This window comes from Protomyctophum parallelum (assembly GCF_964188405.1).
Source record: "Protomyctophum parallelum genome assembly, chromosome: 16".
NCBI lineage: Eukaryota > Metazoa > Chordata > Actinopteri > Myctophiformes > Myctophidae > Protomyctophum > Protomyctophum parallelum.
The window spans coordinates 42,336,294-42,355,664 of record NC_139711.1 but is presented as its reverse complement, the minus strand read 5'-3'; the positions used below and the strand labels follow the sequence as shown (position 1 = coordinate 42,355,664).

At 45.0% G+C, this 19,371-nt stretch overlaps 1 protein-coding gene across 1 annotated transcript in view; it reads right to left on the bottom strand.

Moving 5' to 3' along the window:
• LOC310873645 (fibroblast growth factor receptor-like 1) overlaps positions 1-19,371 on the bottom strand; it is a 57,147-nt gene that overhangs the window by 18,836 nt on the left and 18,940 nt on the right. Inside the window, exon 3 of the mRNA XM_083786195.1 lies at positions 17,453-17,746. Coding sequence (XP_083642321.1) covers positions 17,453-17,746 — 294 coding nt within the window. The remainder of the gene's footprint in view (positions 1-17,452; positions 17,747-19,371) is intronic.

Below are 19,371 nucleotides of genomic sequence, written 5' to 3'. Positions count from 1 at the left end.
GACAGAGTAAGGAGACAGAGACAGAGAAAGGAGACAGAGACAGAGAAAGGAGACAGAGTCAGAGAAAGGAGACAGAGTCAGAGAGAACACAGATGTTGTCTCTGTCTCCTGTGACAGAGTAAGGAGACAGAGACAGAGAAAGGAGACAGAGACAGGAGACAGAGACAGAGTAAGGAGACAGAGACAGAGAAAGGAGACAGAGTCAGAGAGAACACAGATGTTGTCTCTGTCTCCTGTGACAGAGTAAGGGCATTAATTTACCATAGAACACCAAACCAGGGTGATTTTCATAATGTTGCTGATCTCTGAGGTGGTCGGGTCCTTGGGAACCTTCAGGGTGCTCTGTGACATCATAGAAGGTACTGTAGGTTTGTTTGTTTGTTGACCAGCTCCATTATTTTATTTAAAATATTCTTTTAAAATAATACCCACATTTTCACCAATTTAGCACGCCCCATAATATAACATTTTCATATTGAAATAATATATCAAATGTAGGCTATTGCTGTACTCAAATATATTTTGATGAGAAATATCTTTTAAGGAATATATTATCGGGTAAAATATACCTGGGTTTAGTGATGGTGTGACAAAAGTTGGGTTTTAGGCTTTAGGGAAATAAAATAGTCCTTATGCACACCTAGAAAATCCCGCACACTTTCTTCAGCATTTTATTGAGCAACGTTTCGGTCGTTCAGGCATCAGGCGTGTGCGGGATTCCTTTTTTTCTCTCCATTTTTTTTGCTACCCCATCCAGGGCTTTAGGGAAATAAACATAAAACGCTCAAACATAAAACGCTCAATGGAGATACAAGGTTTTCCGCTCGACAGCAGCAATGATTGACTGTATACAGAGTTTTTACAGACAGCGCGGTCACAGTCTTGCAAAAACCTGGCATTAAAGTAGTTTGAAGAATTGAAAGATGAGGGGTAATTTAAAACGTCTGATGTCCGTATGGCGGTAAGGGCTGGTCCCCATCAAAGGTTCTCTCCAGGATGACAGCTGTCAATTATAGCAGAGAGATGAAACCAGCAGTCAGAAGAAAAGCCAAAATAAGAGTGGTGCGTGGGGCTTGTGCCAGACACCATTGGTATATAGACCATAGGCTAGATGACTCGCCCGCGCTGCTGGCCAATGGAGGGCAACCATCTTGTTACAGTCAGCTCGAGTCGGAAGTGTCTAATGGTGCATGTACTTAAAATAACCAAAACTTGCTAAATCTTCAAACGATTTTCAAACGGTCTGGTTTGTTATATATAAACATCAGATGATGCTGCATACGTACAGTATGATGGACTTTCATATAAAAAATAACGTTAAGCAGATAAGCATCCTAAATCATAGCCATGTTGGTAACGTTTGTAATAAATCAAACTGTATATGAAGTGCGCTGTAGACTCTAGCGTTTATCTACTGTATGCTGGTATAGACCTCAGGATTATTATATATAGGTATAGAGCACCGAAGTCTGACGTCACTTTCAGTAGAGGGCGTCAGTCCCCAGGTTCATGTATTTGTTTAGTTGCATTGAAATCCCCATTGAGGCGATTTTAGATCGCCTCATATAACAACTGTGTTTGAAAAATAAACATGTCACCCCGGCCGTTTCACTCATATGGATATGAAGAATCAACTGATTGAGAGAAAACGCTAATGTTACTGCTGCTGAATTAGTTAGATTTTCGCTAGAAGCAGACTGTATCATATATGAGTGACTGACTGTTGCAAACGATACAGAGACACCTCCCTAACAATAACGCCGAGACAGCTTGTTTATTTTTGGACCACAGCGCTTATAGTAGACGATATTAAGATCACCCCATGTTATTCTCCATAGAGAAATTACTTCCGCGAACCAGGGGAATCGTCGGGATGAGCGAGTTACGTCAGGACTTCGGTGCTCTATAGGCTATGATCTTAGATCGCCTCATATAAGAACTAATTTCCAAAAATAATTCTCTCAGGGGGACTCTGGATCGTTTATGATGCAGGGTGGCTCTGCATCGTTTACTTCCGGGTCTGAAATCAATGTCGTTACTAAAATACGTCACGCTCCGTTGAGAAAACAAGCGATGGGGCTTGATGTGTTGTGTGCGACGGGAAGCAGCCGGGGCCGGAAATGTATAGCCTTTGGGTTGTTTTGACTAGCGTTTATTGTTACTTATACATTTCAGCCTTCAAGCGCACACACACACACACACACACACACACACACGTGCGCACACACGCAAACGTACACGTACACACGCGCACACACACGAGTAAATCTCTGGGGTGATTTGTTTATTTTTAATTTGTTTATCCCTGGATATGCCCTCCAGGGACACAGTATTTTATTTGTTTATCCCTGGATATCCCTGGAGGATATGCCCTCCAGGGACACAGTATTTTTGCTTGCATTTGTTGCTTTATCCAATATTGATACATGCTGCCTATCAGTGTGCCCTTTACATCTCAGAGGCAAATATTGTACTTTTTACTCCACTGCAATAATTTAGTTACTAGTTATTTTTAGACATTTTATATTTATTTGAAAACTTGTGAATTGGTACATTTTGCATAATGACTAACTTTCTACTTTTGGTACTTTAAGTAAATTTTGATGCCAATATTTTATACTTTTACTGAAGTAAAATTTTAATTCTTAATTCTTATTTTTTACATGTAATGCAGTATTCAGTATTTTAGCTGTGACGTGAGCGCCCCCTCCTGAGATACTTCCGGGTCATACTTTTGTGTCGCTTTTGTGTCCCCAAGTTATACTGTGACGCTCCGTCGGACTAAATCTGAGACGAAAACAACAACGAAAGTCTCATTTTACCGCTTTCCTTGCAACAACAAAGCTGCGCTGCTCTCCCAAATCTGGCTGTGACAGGCCGTCTGCCCCACATGGAATACTATCACTATTTTTATTTTATTTTGTCAACTAAATCCTCATTAATGCAAACTAGATTCAACATACTGCCTGCACGCATTCTAAATATGCCCCCGAAGTATTTTACCGAGCAAATGGTCTGTTGCCACCTTCAATAATAATGATAATAATAGTCTCCACATCATATATTTTTGTTATCATGGACACTTGTACAAAACATTAATAATTCTACTCGAGTTGGAAGCATTAAGACCCATTTTAACCCTCAATGGCTTCCTTTCTGAAAAATATCTTCATTGTAAAAAGATTCACGCGTTTAGATATTCTATTTACAATGAGATGCGGACGGGAGCTGGTGCCACCCAGACGTAACGTAGCACTACAAAATGACGTCAGACTTAAATACTGAATACTTCTACATTGCAGTATTCTATTGATACTTCCTCCAGGTATTTTCTGGACTTACAAGGTTTCCATGTGACAGAGACCATATGTATTTATTTCCCTGGGTCTCAGTGACAGAGACCATATGTATTTATTTCCCTGGGTCTCAGTGACAGAGACCATTATGTATTTATTTCCCTGGGTCTCAGTGACAGAGACCATATGTATTTATTTCCCTGGGTCTCAGTGACAGAGACCATATGTATTTATTTCCCTGGGTCTCAGTGACAGAGACCATATGTATTTATTTCCCTGGGTCTCAGTGACAGAGACCATATGTATTTATTTCCCTGGGTCTCAGTGACAGAGACCATATGTATTTATTTCCCTGGGTCTCAGTGACAGAGACCATATGTATTTATTTCCCTGGGTCTCAGTGACAGAGACCATATGTATTTATTTCCATGGGTCTCAGTGACAGAGACCATATGTATTTATTTCCCTGGGTCTCAGTGACAGAGACCATATGTATTTATTTCCCTGGGTCTCAGTGACAGAGACCATATGTATTTATTTCCCTGGGTCTCAGTGACAGAGACCATATGTATTTATTTCCCTGGGTCTCAGTGACAGAGACCATATGTATTTATTTCCCTGGGTCTCAGTGACAGAGACCATATGTATTTATTTCCATGGGTCTCAGTGACAGAGACCATATGTATTTATTTCCCTGGGTCTCAGTGACAGAGACCATATGTATTTATTTCCCTGGGTCTCAGTGACAGAGACCATATGTATTTATTTCCCTGGGTCTCAGTGACAGAGACCATATGTATTTATTTCCCTGGGTCTCAGTGACAGAGACCATATGTATTTATTTCCCTGGGTCTCAGTGACAGAGACCATATGTATTTATTTCCCTGGGTCTCAGTGACAGAGACCATATGTATTTATTTCCCTGGGTCTCAGTGACAGAGACCATATGTATTTATTTCCCTGGGTCTCAGTGACAGAGACCATATGTATTTATTTCCCTGGGTCTCAGTGACAGAGACCATATGTATTTATTTCCCTGGGTCTCAGTGACAGAGACCATATGTATTTATTTCCCTGGGTCTCAGTGACAGAGACCATATGTATTTATTTATCTGGGTCTCAGTGACAGAGACCATATGTATTTATTTCCCTGGGTCTCAGTGACAGAGACCATATGTATTTATTTCCCTGGGTCTCAGTGACAGAGACCATATGTATTTATTTCCCTGGGTCTCAGTGACAGAGACCATATGTATTTATTTCCCTGGGTCTCAGTGACAGAGACCATATGTATTTATTTCCATGGGTCTCAGTGACAGAGACCATATGTATTTATTTCCCTGGGTCTCAGTGACAGAGACCATATGTATTTATTTCCCTGGGTCTCAGTGACAGAGACCATATGTATTTATTTCCCTGGGTCTCAGTGACAGAGACCATATGTATTTATTTCCCTGGGTCTCAGTGACAGAGACCATATGTATTTATTTCCCTGGGTCTCAGTGACAGAGACCATATGTATTTATTTCCCTGGGTCTCAGTGACAGAGACCATATGTATTTATTTCCCTGGGTCTCAGTGACAGAGACCATATGTATTTATTTCCCTGGGTCTCAGTGACAGAGACCATATGTATTTATTTCCATGGGTCTCAGTGACAGAGACCATATGTATTTATTTCCATGGGTCTCAGTGACAGAGACCATATGTATTTATTTCCCTGGGTCTCAGTGACAGAGACCATATGTATTTATTTCCCTGGGTCTCAGTGACAGAGACCATATGTATTTATTTATCTGGGTCTCAGTGACAGAGACCATATGTATTTATTTCCCTGGGTCTCAGTGACAGAGACCATATGTATTTATTTCCCTGGGTCACAGTGACAGAGACCATATGTATTTATTTCCCTGGGTCTCAGTGACAGAGACCATATGTATTTATTTCCCTGGGTCTCAGTGACAGAGACCATATGTATTTATTTCCCTGGGTCTCAGTGACAGAGACCATTATGTATTTATTTCTCTGGGTCTCAGACTCTCAGTGACAGAGACCATATGTATTTATTTCCCTGGGTCTCAGTGACAGAGACCATATGTATTTATTTCCCTGGGTCTCAGTGACAGAGACCATATGTATTTATTTCCCTGGGTCTCAGTGACAGAGACCATATGTATTTATTTCCATGGGTCTCAGTGACAGAGACCATATGTATTTATTTCCCTGGGTCTCAGTGACAGAGACCATATGTATTTATTTCCCTGGGTCTCAGTGACAGAGACCATATGTATTTATTTCCCTGGGTCTCAGTGACAGAGACCATATGTATTTATTTCCCTGGGTCTCAGTGACAGAGACCATATGTATTTATTTCCCTGGGTCTCAGTGACAGAGACCATATGTATTTATTTCCCTGGGTCTCAGTGACAGAGACCATATGTATTTATTTCCCTGGGTCTCAGTGACAGAGACCATATGTATTTATTTCCCTGGGTCTCAGTGACAGAGACCATATGTATTTATTTATCTGGGTCTCAGTGACAGAGACCATATGTATTTATTTCCCTGGGTCTCAGTGACAGAGACCATATGTATTTATTTCCCTGGGTCTCAGTGACAGAGACCATATGTATTTATTTCCCTGGGTCTCAGTGACAGAGACCATATGTATTTATTTCCCTGGGTCTCAGTGACAGAGACCATATGTATTTATTTCCATGGGTCTCAGTGACAGAGACCATATGTATTTATTTCCCTGGGTCTCAGTGACAGAGACCATATGTATTTATTTCCCTGGGTCTCAGTGACAGAGACCATATGTATTTATTTCCCTGGGTCTCAGTGACAGAGACCATATGTATTTATTTCCCTGGGTCTCAGTGACAGAGACCATATGTATTTATTTCCCTGGGTCTCAGTGACAGAGACCATATGTATTTATTTCCCTGGGTCTCAGTGACAGAGACCATATGTATTTATTTCCCTGGGTCTCAGTGACAGAGACCATATGTATTTATTTCCCTGGGTCTCAGTGACAGAGACCATATGTATTTATTTCCATGGGTCTCAGTGACAGAGACCATATGTATTTATTTCCATGGGTCTCAGTGACAGAGACCATATGTATTTATTTCCCTGGGTCTCAGTGACAGAGACCATATGTATTTATTTCCCTGGGTCTCAGTGACAGAGACCATATGTATTTATTTATCTGGGTCTCAGTGACAGAGACCATATGTATTTATTTCCCTGGGTCTCAGTGACAGAGACCATATGTATTTATTTCCCTGGGTCTCAGTGACAGAGACCATATGTATTTATTTCCCTGGGTCTCAGTGACAGAGACCATATGTATTTATTTCCCTGGGTCTCAGTGACAGAGACCATATGTATTTATTTCCCTGGGTCTCAGTGACAGAGACCATTATGTATTTATTTCTCTGGGTCTCAGACTCTCAGTGACAGAGACCATATGTATTTATTTCCCTGGGTCTCAGTGACAGAGACCATATGTATTTATTTCCCTGGGTCTCAGCGGTCTGTCATTGTCTACCATTTTGTCAGCCAAAATCACAATGTTGTACCAACCAGATGACAGCACGGCTATTCCTAGAAGAATACACCCCTGTGTGTGTGTGCGAGTGTGTCTGTTTAGTCTGTGTGGGAGTCAGAGGAAGGAGTTAAATCACACACACACACACACACACACACACACACACACACACACACACACACACACACACACACACACACACACACACACACACACACACACACACACACACACACACACACACAATGTTTACTTGTTATAGGAAGTGATATTTTAGGCCTATGCTGCGTTCATGGTTAGGTTAGAGTTATTTCATACACTAGAGCCTACTTGGAACGATGCAAGTTGGAAATGTATGCCCCACCCAGTTATTATGTATGTGTCCCTTTTATGCCCATAAGGATATGCATTAAGGATAAATGGGAATAATTATACAAGGAAAGAATAATTATACAAGGAAATGAGTGGAATCAGAGTTTTAAAGACATTTTCAACTATTTAAGATCTCCCTTTTGGCAGAAATATGCTTGGAAGAACATAAGGTATTTCCAAACACCTCTGTCTATATCCAAGTACAGACTAAACTCCAGCTTTGAGATTTTGCGCGAATGTGGCGAAAATCATTGAATATATACTTTCAGGGCAAACGTTTTAAACTCAAATCTTTGCTTCTGGAGGGGTCCCTGGAACAGCATATTTTCAGATGGGGGTCGGCGGCCAATTACATAGTTTTTGGGGTTCTTGACATGGCCAACTTTGAGAACCACTGACACAGAAACGTAAGGTTTTTCTGAAAACTGTCATGATTTAGAACTTGACATTTTGTAGAATCGTCCTCAGGTCTATTAAACGTTTAACCCATTCTGAACGGGCACCCATTTTGGTGTTGGCATCATGTTATGCTTTATCTATTGAAAAATAGCAGATCTACAAGCTCATATCGCGCCACCGAGTGGCGCCATACGAGCTTGTAGGTCTGCTATTTTTGAAAAAAATCGAAGAACGACTGACATTTTTAGAATCTGATCTCAGGTCAGAATGGGTTCATCAGACCAGTGTGTGTGTCCGGCGGAAACCTCGTATGAATCTGATCTCAGGTCAGAATGGGTTAATAGTTAACTTTAGTTCCGTCGGATTAACACCCGAGACGACATGTGTTCTGACGCCAGCGTTCTGGTATTCATGCCATTTACATCGTAAAAACACACACACACACACACACACACACACACACACACACACACACACACACACACACACACACACACACACACACACACACACACACACACACACACACACACACACACACACACACACACACACACACACACACACACACACACACACACACTCTCCAACTCCCTCCACACCCCCACCACCCACCCCTACTTCCGTCTCTCGTTCCGCATCCTAATGTGTCTCTCTATCTATGGCATGCTTTTGTTGAGGTCCACATGTGTCTGTGCTTTGAACTGGCATTTCTGAACGAACGAACACACACGCAGACACGCACACACACACACACTGTAATGAAGGACAACAGCTCACATGTGACAGCGATCTAATTGCTCATTCTGATTACTGACAGTCAGACACGGAGATGTGTGTGTGTGTGTGTGTGTGTGTGTGTGTGTGTGTGTGTGTGTGTGTGGTAGAGTTAATAGAGAGGTTTCATGTGGTTCAAGGCATAACATAATTTAGTGTGTAGGCATGTGTGTGCATGTGTATGTGTGTGCGTGTTATAGCACTTCAATTACCCCTTATGAATATGAAAATCTGCACTGAGATCACAATCATCATCCCCTCAGACAAACAAACACGTGCACGCACACACACAACATACAACACACACAACATACAACACACACACACACCACATACGTGCACACAGCGGTGGGTTGTAATTTAGAGTCAATTGTGGCGGAGGCTGTCTGTGCCTACTTACAAAGAACAAAGGCACCCAAAACCACGCCACCAGGCCCTCTAAGTAAGCACCTCGTCCACCAGGCCCTCTAACCACGCCACCAGGCCCTCTAAGTAAGCACCTCGTCCACCAGGCCCTCTAACCACGCCACTAGGCCCTCTAAGTAAGCACCTCGTCCAAGATCTCCCGGACGTCACCAGGATTATCCAAGCAGCGCCGGGGTTACCTAGCCTGACTTCGGCCAGAAGGGGGCGGTATTGAGTTCCCAAGTTCACAGTTTGTGAAACAACAGTTTCAGGGGCGACTGTGGCTCAGGAGGTAGAGCAGGTCGTCCAATGATCCATGGGTCGGCGGTTCGAATCCCGGCTCCTCCTGTCTACATGTCGAAGTGTCCTTGGGCAAGACACTGAACCCCAAATTGCTCCCGATGTGCTGGTTGGTACCTTGCATGGCTTCCGCCGCAATCGGTGTATGAATGGGTGAATGTAATGCACAATCTATGTAAAGCGCCTTGGATAAAGGCGCTATATAAATGCACCATTTACCATTTAACAGTGAAGCTAAACGTCTTTCATCCGGCGGAGTACCTCAGAATGAAAGTATGAATGCACCTGGGACGTATCCTCAGTGATGTATCCCAAGGTCATCACCTGGGACGTATCCTCAGTGATGTATCCCAAGGTCATCACCTGGGACGTATCCTCAGTGATGTATCCCAAGGTCATCACCTGGGACGTATCCTCAGTGATGTATCCCAAGGTCATCACCTGGGACGTATCCTCAGTGATGTATCCCAAGGTCATCACCTGGGACGTATCCTCAGTGATGTATCCCAAGGTCATCACCTGGGACGTATCCTCAGTGATGTATCCCAAGGTCATCACCTGGGACGTATCCTCAGTGATGTATCCCAAGGTCATCACCTGGGACGTATCCTCAGTGATGTATCCCAAGGTCATCACCTGGGACGTATCCTCAGTGATGTATCCCAAGGTCATCACCTGGGACGTATCCTCAGTGATGTATCCCAAGGTCATCACCTGGGACGTATCCTCAGTGATGTATCCCAAGGTCATCACCTGGGACGTATCCTCAGTGATGTATCCCAAGGTCATCGGGGTTTCGGGTCTCGGGAACATCATACCCCTCACTCGGGTGACCCAGCCGGGGTGATCAAGTCCCGACTCACAACCCAGTAGCTACCCTCGATCAGACCCACTAGGGAAAGACCAGGGCCACACAATTCGTTGGAACCACTCCGGAACTACTCTGCCGGGACTGAGAGGCACAATTCTGGCATGTGGAGGGACTAGGCTCAGTTACCCCCAAACAACCTGAACGTTGAACATTCATTGGATTTTCTGTGGTCTGGGGTTTTCTCTATGTGTTCTGAAGCCTTTGGAGCTGCAATGAAAATACAACAATTCTAAAACGGTTAGTCCCAATACTTGATTCTGATTGGCTGGTTTCTGATTAGACCACGTGCTAAATCTCACGATAATCTACACAAATATAAATCTATAAATCAGTTTATATCAATCTCAGGTGCGTCTCAGGTTCTTTCCACAGTGCTGTAGCTGAACTAGGCTTTACAGTATATATATACGGTATATTTACAGTATATATATATATACGGTGGCAGAGTTTGGCGCAGAGTTCCGCAACAGGCCTGTCTTCAAGTCGTTCTGCGATCTGTTCACTGTAACCACCGGAAGAATACCCAAGGCTCCGCATGGGGGCTGCCTCTAACAAAAAATACCCACAGCTCCGCGAGGGGGCTGTCTCTAAAAAAAAACAATACCCACAGCTCCACGAGGGGGCTGTCTCTGAAAAAAAAAAAACAATACCCACAGCTCCGCAAGGGGGCTGCCTCTAACAAAGAATACACACAGCTCCGAGGGGGGGCTGCCTCTAACAAAAAATACACACAGCTCCGCGAGGGGGCTGTCTCTAAAAAAACAAATACACACAGCTCTGCGAGGGGGCTGGTCTAACAAAAAATACACACAGCTCCGCGAGGGGGCTGTCTCTAAAAAAACAAATACCCACAGCTCCGCGAGGGGGCTGCCTCTGATAAAAAATACCCACAGCTCTGCGAGGGGGCTGTCTCTAAAAAAACAAATACCCACAACTCCGTGAGGGGGCTGCCTCTAAAAAATACCCCCAGCTCCGCGAGGTAGGGCCTGTTAAACTGCTGCTCCACTGGTACACTACACAACCCCCCACTGTTTTAGAGGTTGGCCACACACACACACACACACACACACACACACACACACACACACACCCGTACACGTGCACACGCGCACACACGTATGCACGACAACAGAGGCAGATACAGTACAGCCAATTTGTCTGCATGTCTGACTTGACTTCTAGTTGTTGCTTTGTTTGTTTTTTACCCCTGGAAGCAAACGGACTGTTACAGGTCTGCAGCTCTGAGACTGTAACAAAAAGGAAAGGCACCACAATGATGTGTGTTTGTGGTTGTGTGTTTGTATCCGTCTCCCCTGGCAACTCCCCCTCTTTCTCTGTGTCTTTATGGTATTAACCCATTCTGACCCGAGATCAGATTCATACGAAGTTTCCGCCGGACACACACTGGTCTGATGAACCCATTCTGACCTGAGATCAGATTCTAAAAATGTCAGTCGCTCTTAGATTTTTCAAAAATAGCAGACCTACAAGCTCGTATCGCGCCACTCGGTGGCGCGATATGAGCTTGTAGATCTGCTATTTTTAAATAGCTAAAGCATAACATGATGCCGACACCAAAATGGGTGCCCGGTCAGAATGGGTTAAAAAGCTTGTGTCATATCAGCGGCAGACAAATCATTACGAGCAGACGTCAGCCTTCAGGATTATGTTACACCTTCACGTGTGTGTGTGTGTGTGTGTGTGTGTGTGTGCGCGTGTGTGCATGCACGTGCGTGTAGCGTCTCTCTGAGCATGCCCCGGCGAGGCCAGACCGATCACCGTGACAACTCTCGGGATTATTGGGTGTCACCAGATACCATTTAACAGCATCTTGTGGATTTTCCCTCCACACACACACATACAGTGCGCACACGCAAACATACGCATACGCATGTGCACGCGCACACACACACCCACACACACACTCAGAATTTACCCGTTTTCGGGGGAGGGAAACCACTGCATGTATTGCTATGGGGGGGGGGGTTGTGGAGGCACCTGTCAGCAGGGAGTGTAGAACGGAAAGATTAGGGCGAAGGCTCTACGTCCTCCCGGTGGGGGCTCCTCACTGGCAGGGGAGTCAGTATAGGATACAACAGTACTGAAGCTACAGCACTGGATAATATTGGACTTCTGAAGCTACAGCACTGGATAATATTGGACTTCTGAAGCTACAGCACTGGATAATATTGGACTTCTGAAGCTACAGCACTGGATAATATTGGACTTCTGAAGCTACAGCACTGGATAATATTGGACTTCTGAAGCTACAGCACTGGATAATATTGGACTTCTGAAGCTACAGCACTGGATACTATTGGACTTCTGAAGCTACAGCACTGGATAATATTGGACTTCTGAAGCTACAGCACTGGATACTATTGGACTTCTGAAGCTACAGCACTGGATAATATTGGACTTCTGAAGCTACAGCACTGGATAATATTGGACTTCTGAAGCTACAGCACTGGATAATATTGGACTTCTGAAGCTACAGCACTGGATAATATTGGACTTCTGAAGCTACAGCACTGGATACTATTGGACTTCTGAAGCTACAGCACTGGATACTATTGGACTTCTGAAGCTACAGCACTGGATACTATTGGACTTCTGAAGCTACAGCACTGGATACTATTGGACTTCTGAAGCTACAGCACTGGATAATATTGGACTTCTGAGGAGAGTGGAGCTCATACCAACACGCCGTGTCTCTCCACTTCAGTCAGGACTCTCAGGCTGCATCTCCTATCATCACATCTGTGTTTGCGGTACACAAAGCAACGAGTGATGTGTGGTGGAGATTACAGCGTACAGTATGCAGTCACAGACAGCACGCGCACGGTGCGACGAGACCAGACCAGACCAGGCTTGACTTCAGGAGGTTTGTTGCTGAATGAGGTTAGCGGTGGATGTTGTTGTTGTCGAGAAACAAGCCGGATACGAGAGGCTCCGGTGACTTCTATTTCTGAGCGGCGCTCCTATGCAGTATGCACACCTTTGTGTGTATGTGTGTCTGCATGGTACATGCATGGTACTGTCTATCTTGTGTGCGCGCAAGCGTGCGAGTGTGTGGTGTGTGCGTGTGTGTGTGTGTGACTGTGTGTGTGTGTGTGTGCGCGCACGTGTGTGTACATGTGTGCACATGTGGACTTGAGGGCCAAACATCCCCACAATTATCGTCAATTCTGAGAAATACAACTTAGACAGTGGTTGTCAAAGTCAAAGTCGTACTATTAGTCACACGCGTTCTCCGCATTTGCCCCATCTCTTGGAGCGGGGAGCCGCAGCGTGCGCCGCGCTCGGGTATCATTAGTTGATTTCACCCCCAATCCAACCCTTGATGCTGAGTGCCAAGCAGGGAGCCATTTTTACAGTCTTTGGGATCGAACCCCCGGCCTCCCAGTTTCAGGGCAGACACTCTAACCACAAGGCCTCTGGTATTGTATTATGGTTAAACAAAAACAAAATACTTTTGTAGCACTTGCCGACCGTTGCAGGCTTACAGTATAAAAGAGGTTCAAATGTAATTTAGATAGCATGCCATGATATGTAGACCAGTGGTTCCCAAAGTGGGGTCCGGGGACCCCCAGGGGTCCTTGAGGGAATTCCAGGGGGTCCCTGCAGCCAAATGATAGTTAGGAACCAAATGGACCCTTATCGGTCTGTAACTCTCAGAGTTAAATTAACATTGATTTTACAATATAAATTGGGGGGTCCCAGAGATAGAAATGCCATTCAATGGGGGCCCGTATAGTCAAACTGCGGGTCCTTGAAATTAAACGTGTTGAGAATCACTGCTAGAGCCGTAAGAATCTTCTCTTATGGGGGGAGGCTAACCTTTTCAAATGGGGGGTCCGCCGGGCTGATTAGTGTCAATTTGGGCGTCCTTGACGTGAAAAGGTTTGGGAACCACTGTAGACAGATGCCAGGTCCATTTGTTGACCTGGCGTCCTATATATAGTTTGTATAGTTTTAATGTAGCCTACATATATTGATTCTTTGATATTACACTTTTTTGTTCTTGTTCTTGGTTTACTTACCTATATATGATTCTTGGTGACTTTCTATGCATTTGATTTATTACCTTGTGTTGTTCTTGCTTACTGTAAATTGTTCTGCATTAAGAGCGTCTGCCAAACGCCTACATTAGAAACTGTGTGTAAACACATATTGTGGTTAGGATTAGACGTTTAGAAATTAGGTTCAGGGTTGAGGTTAAGAGTTATGTCTGAATTATACTCCTAGTCGCATGTCAGCATGGCGCTGATGCGCGCACCGCGAATAGCAGATCTACAAGCTGATACGCGCACCGCGAATAGCAGATCTACAAGCTGATGCACGCGCCGCGAATAGCAGATCTACAAGCTGATGCACGCGCCGCGAATAGCAGATCTACAAGCTGATGCACGCACCACGAATAGAAGATCTACAAGCTCGGAGCTTGCAGATTGAGAGCTATTTTCGGCTTTAGGGCAATAGGGTTCAAAATAAATACACACTAAAATGTCCTCACAAGTATAGTAATACAAACGTGCGCGCGTGCCTGTGTGTGTGTGTGTGTGTGTGTGTGTGTGTGTGTGTGTGGTGTGTGTGTGTCTGTGCATGTATAGATTGTTTGCTAGGGGGATTTTTATGAGTATGCGTCTGGTTTCATTTAGCTGACAAACAGGCGGCCGCATTGTTGCCATGCCGATTTACAACGTGTTCGCTATAGCATACGAAGCGCCATGTCTCCACTACCCCCCCGAGAACAAAAGCTTGATTCTTCACACACACACATGCACACGCACGAACGTACGCACGCACGCATATGAACACAGTCACACGCACACACGCACGCACACACATGAACGCATGCACCCACACACATGAACGCATGCACCCACGCACACACATGAACGCACGCATGCATGCACGGACAGACACACGAAATAGACAGTACCCATATACTCAAGTAAAGTGATATGTTGCATAAAATATGAACCATATGGGGAAAAATTATCCATATTTTTACCTTTTGTGTTTTTTGTAAAGTAAGTATATCACACACGCACACACGCGCATGCACACACACACACACACACTGACACGATACGTGTAAGTGATCGTGTTACACAGGAGGCCATATTAAAGGTGATGATATTAAATGGTGAGGTTAGCCAAGGAACATTGTTTACAGTGTGTGCGTGCGTGCCTGCATGTGTGTGTGCGGTGTGTGTGTGTGTGTGTGTGTGTGTGTGTGTGTGTGTGTGTGTGTGTGTGGTCGCACAGGCAACATGGCAGCCTCCACTCCGGTGACGTTTAGAAATTACTCAAAAATGTTGGTTTCAGCACAACTAAGGTGCCGGGGGGGGGGGGGGGGGGGGGGTTGCCACATACATACAACAACAGCAGCAGCAGCAGAGCTGCGTTCCACAGGGCTGAGACAATCGCACACAGTCAGTCAGGCACATTTGAAAGTCAAATGTTGGTGCGTTTTTTGGAGACCTAACACCATCCATCCTGTCTAACACGACCCCAAAACATTACCCGTGGGTTATTATCCCGACAACAACGCTATCTGCTAACACAATGCTATTATCCAGACAGCAACAACGCTATCTGCTGCTAACACAATGCTATTATCCAGACAACAACGCTATCTGCTAACACAATGCTATTATCCAGACAACAACGCTATCTGCTAACACAATGCTATTATCCCGACAACAACGCTATCTGCTAACACAATTCTATTATCCCGACAACAACGCTATCTGCTAACACAATGCTATTATCCCGACAACAACGCTATCTGCTAACACAATGCTATTATCCCGACAACAACGCTATCTGCTAACACAATGCTATTATCCAGACAGCAACAACTCTATCTGCTAACACAATGCTATTATCCCGACAACACCAACGCTATCTGCTAACACAATGCTATTATCCAGACAACAACGCTATCTGCTAACACAATGCTATTATCCAGACAGCAACAACGCTATCTGCTAACACAATGTTATTATCCCGACAACAACGCTATCTGCTAACACAATGCTATTATCCCGACAACAACGCTATCTGCTAACACAATGCTATTATCCCGACAACAACGCTATCTGCTAACACAATGCTATTATCCCGACAACAACGCTATCTGCTAACACAATGCTATTATCCCGACAACAACGCTATCTGCTAACACAATGCTATTATCCCGACAACAACGCTATCTGCTAACACAATGCTATTATCCAGACAGCAACAACGCTATCTGCTAACACAATTCTATTATCCCGACAACAACGCTATCTGCTAACACAATGCTATTATCCCGACAACAACGCTATCTGCTAACACAATGCTATTATCCCGACAACAACGCTATCTGCTAACACAATGCTATTATCCCGACAACAACGCTATCTGCTAACACAATGCTATTATCCAGACAGCAACAAAACTATCTGCTAACACAATGCTAGTATCCCGACAACACCAACGCTATCTGCTAACACAATGCCAGTATCCCGACAACACCAACGCTATCTGCTAACACAATGCTAAAGGAGTTAAACCCAACGTCAACCCAAGGTCACGAAGGTGGGGAGGCCTTTGAGGAAATTGTAGTTGTACACATGAACTTGACACAATACTCATTACACAATAGCCTGGCCCAGCCAGCGTGCTTTCTGGTCTAGAGGGGCGGGCACGCTCGGAGAAATATTGGTTCACCGATCAGAGCCCCACCCTGCCCCCCCTCCCCTCCCCTCCCTGGTAGAAAACATCGGAGAGCGACGCCACTCTGCACTGTAGTCCACTCCCACTCATCTAGCTCCGCCCCCTCTGCACTGTAGTCCACTCCCACTCCTCTAGCTCCGCCCCCTCTGCACTGTAGTCCACTCCCACTCCTAGACCAGGAAATGTCTCGCGTTCCGCCAGGCTTTCATTTTTTGAGCCGTATAGCGAACTAAAATAAAACCCTGGGTTACCGAGGCTATACTTACAGTACACCATAATCTCATGTACAATGAAGAGGAAGAGCATAATACTGTATGCAGCTTCAAATCTGTTGGCCAAAAATGCATGCATGTGTGTGTAACGGCCCGAGCTACACAGAGCGTGTTTGTGAGCGTCTGTGCGTGGCATTTACTGCGCACGTACAGCGCACGTACAGCGCGTTTGGAAAGATCCAATGTATGTCAATGATGCCGAACTACACCAGACACGCAGATAGCGCGGGCTCTGGATATGCATGCTCTAAAAATAGGATTGTTTCTATGTTTTATGTGCGTATATGTGTCCACCACGCACGTATTATAGAGTCTCCCAAACGGAGCCAGTGGAGCAAATCTGCGCAAGCCCACAGATCTGGTGTAGCCATGGGAGCGTTCTGTGCGTTCACGGGCCGTGCATGCGTCACGCACACATTCTCTCTGGTGTAGCTCGGTGTGTGTGTGTGTGTGTGCGTGTGCGCGTGCATCTCACCTATGACGATCAGCGTGTAGTTGACGGCCACGCTGCCGAACCCGTTGGTCGCTCTGCACACGTACTGGCCGGCGTCCTCTAGCTCCACCCGGCGGATCCTCAGGCCCCGCCCCCTGTGGCTGGCCTGGACGCGGTGGCGCGGCCAGGCCCCTCCCCCGGGGTGCAGGTTCCTGCCATCCTTCACCCACAGCACCAGGGGAGGGGGGTCGCCCTCCACGGGGCACGGCAGACGCACCGACGCACCCCAACGCACCGCCTGGCGCTCCGGCACCGCCTGGGACACGAACGGAGGGCCTGCCGCGGAGAGAGAGAGAGAGAGAGAGAGAGAGAGAGAGAGAGAGATGATTGATTGATGCGGTCGGCCCTTTCGGGAGACCAGAAGAAGCAGTTTGGAGTGAGTCTATTCAGTATTTAAGTCCGACGTCATTTTGTAGTGCTACGTTACGTCCGGGTCCAAGTGGCACCAGCTCCCGTCCGCATCCCATTGTAAATAGAATATCTAAACGCGTGAATCTTTTTAAATTGACGTTATTTTTCAGAAAGGAAGACAATTGGAGACAATAAAGACTATTATTATCATTATTATTGAAGGTTTGCTCGGTAAAATATTTCGGGGGATATTTACAATGTGTGCAGGCTTGAGTATGTTGAATCTAGTTTGCATTAATGAGGATTTAGTTGACACAATCAAATAAAATGGCGATAGTATTCCATGTGGGGCAGACGGCCTGTCACAGCCAGATTTTGGAGAGCAGCGCAGCTTTGTTGTTGTGAGGAAAGCGGTAAAATGAGACTTTCGTGGTTGTTTTCGTCTCAGATTTAGTCAGACGGAGCGTCACAGTATAACTCCATGGGGACACAAAAGCGACACAAAAGTAGGACCCAGAAGTATCTCAGGAGGGGGCGCTCACGTCACAGCTAAAATACTGAATTCATTCCAACATGAGTGTGAACGTTTCCGTTTCTGAACCATTCTTTAGCCCCATGGTTGGTCACTGAACTAAATATTGGACCCAATTGTCGCGACTCGCAAGCCACACAACATTCGGAACATTCGGACAAATCGGGGGAAAACCTAAGGGATCATTTGTGTACCATTTCGCACCTATAGTGGGTGAAGCATGGGTTTGGCTATCTTCCTAAATTAAGCATCTTTGGCATAGGCCAAGATTGTGACGGAGGCAAAGCAAATAAGAGGGATATAAATAATGATCGTAGTGACAATCGTTAAATAATGATCGTAGTGACAATCGTTAAGCACTTTGAACCCAACATACGTAGTTGTCCAGTTCACCTTTGGCTCTGGAGTACTTCAAAGGTATTTGGGAAGCACTGCTTCCATTCAGTTCGCTGTGCGTCTTAAAGGGATTGTGACATTTAAAAAAAGGTTTTGGAATTGTTCTTGTTTTTTTTTTGGTTTTCTAATCTCAATTGCACCCAAAAAACATGAACTTTTAACATTCAGTAGATTTTCTGTGATCTGGGGTTTTCTGGCTCAAACAGGTGCTCTGATTTGCCGGCAGTAAGTGACATCACTTACTGCAAATCCCATATATGTCAATGGGATTTGCCAGCAGATGTCACTGTTTCACTGTGTTGCCTGTTTTCATTGTAGCTCAAAAGGCCCAAAAAACCCCAAAGAAAACTTCAGACCACAGAAAATCCACTGAATGTTCAAAGTTCAGGTTTTTTTGGGTGTAATTGAGGTCATAAAACCTAAAAGAAAAAATAAAAATAAATGAAAATGAATGTCATAAAACCTTTAAATAAATGTTTCAATTTGAGCAACGACAAAACATTCCACCCCAAAGGCTTCTGGGTAAACAGAACACCTGGACCTGGCCAATCAAGCGGACCCATTCATTCAGTGACGGGATCACCGGGGGTTCAGCCTGGAAAGAAACTGCATACACGCACAC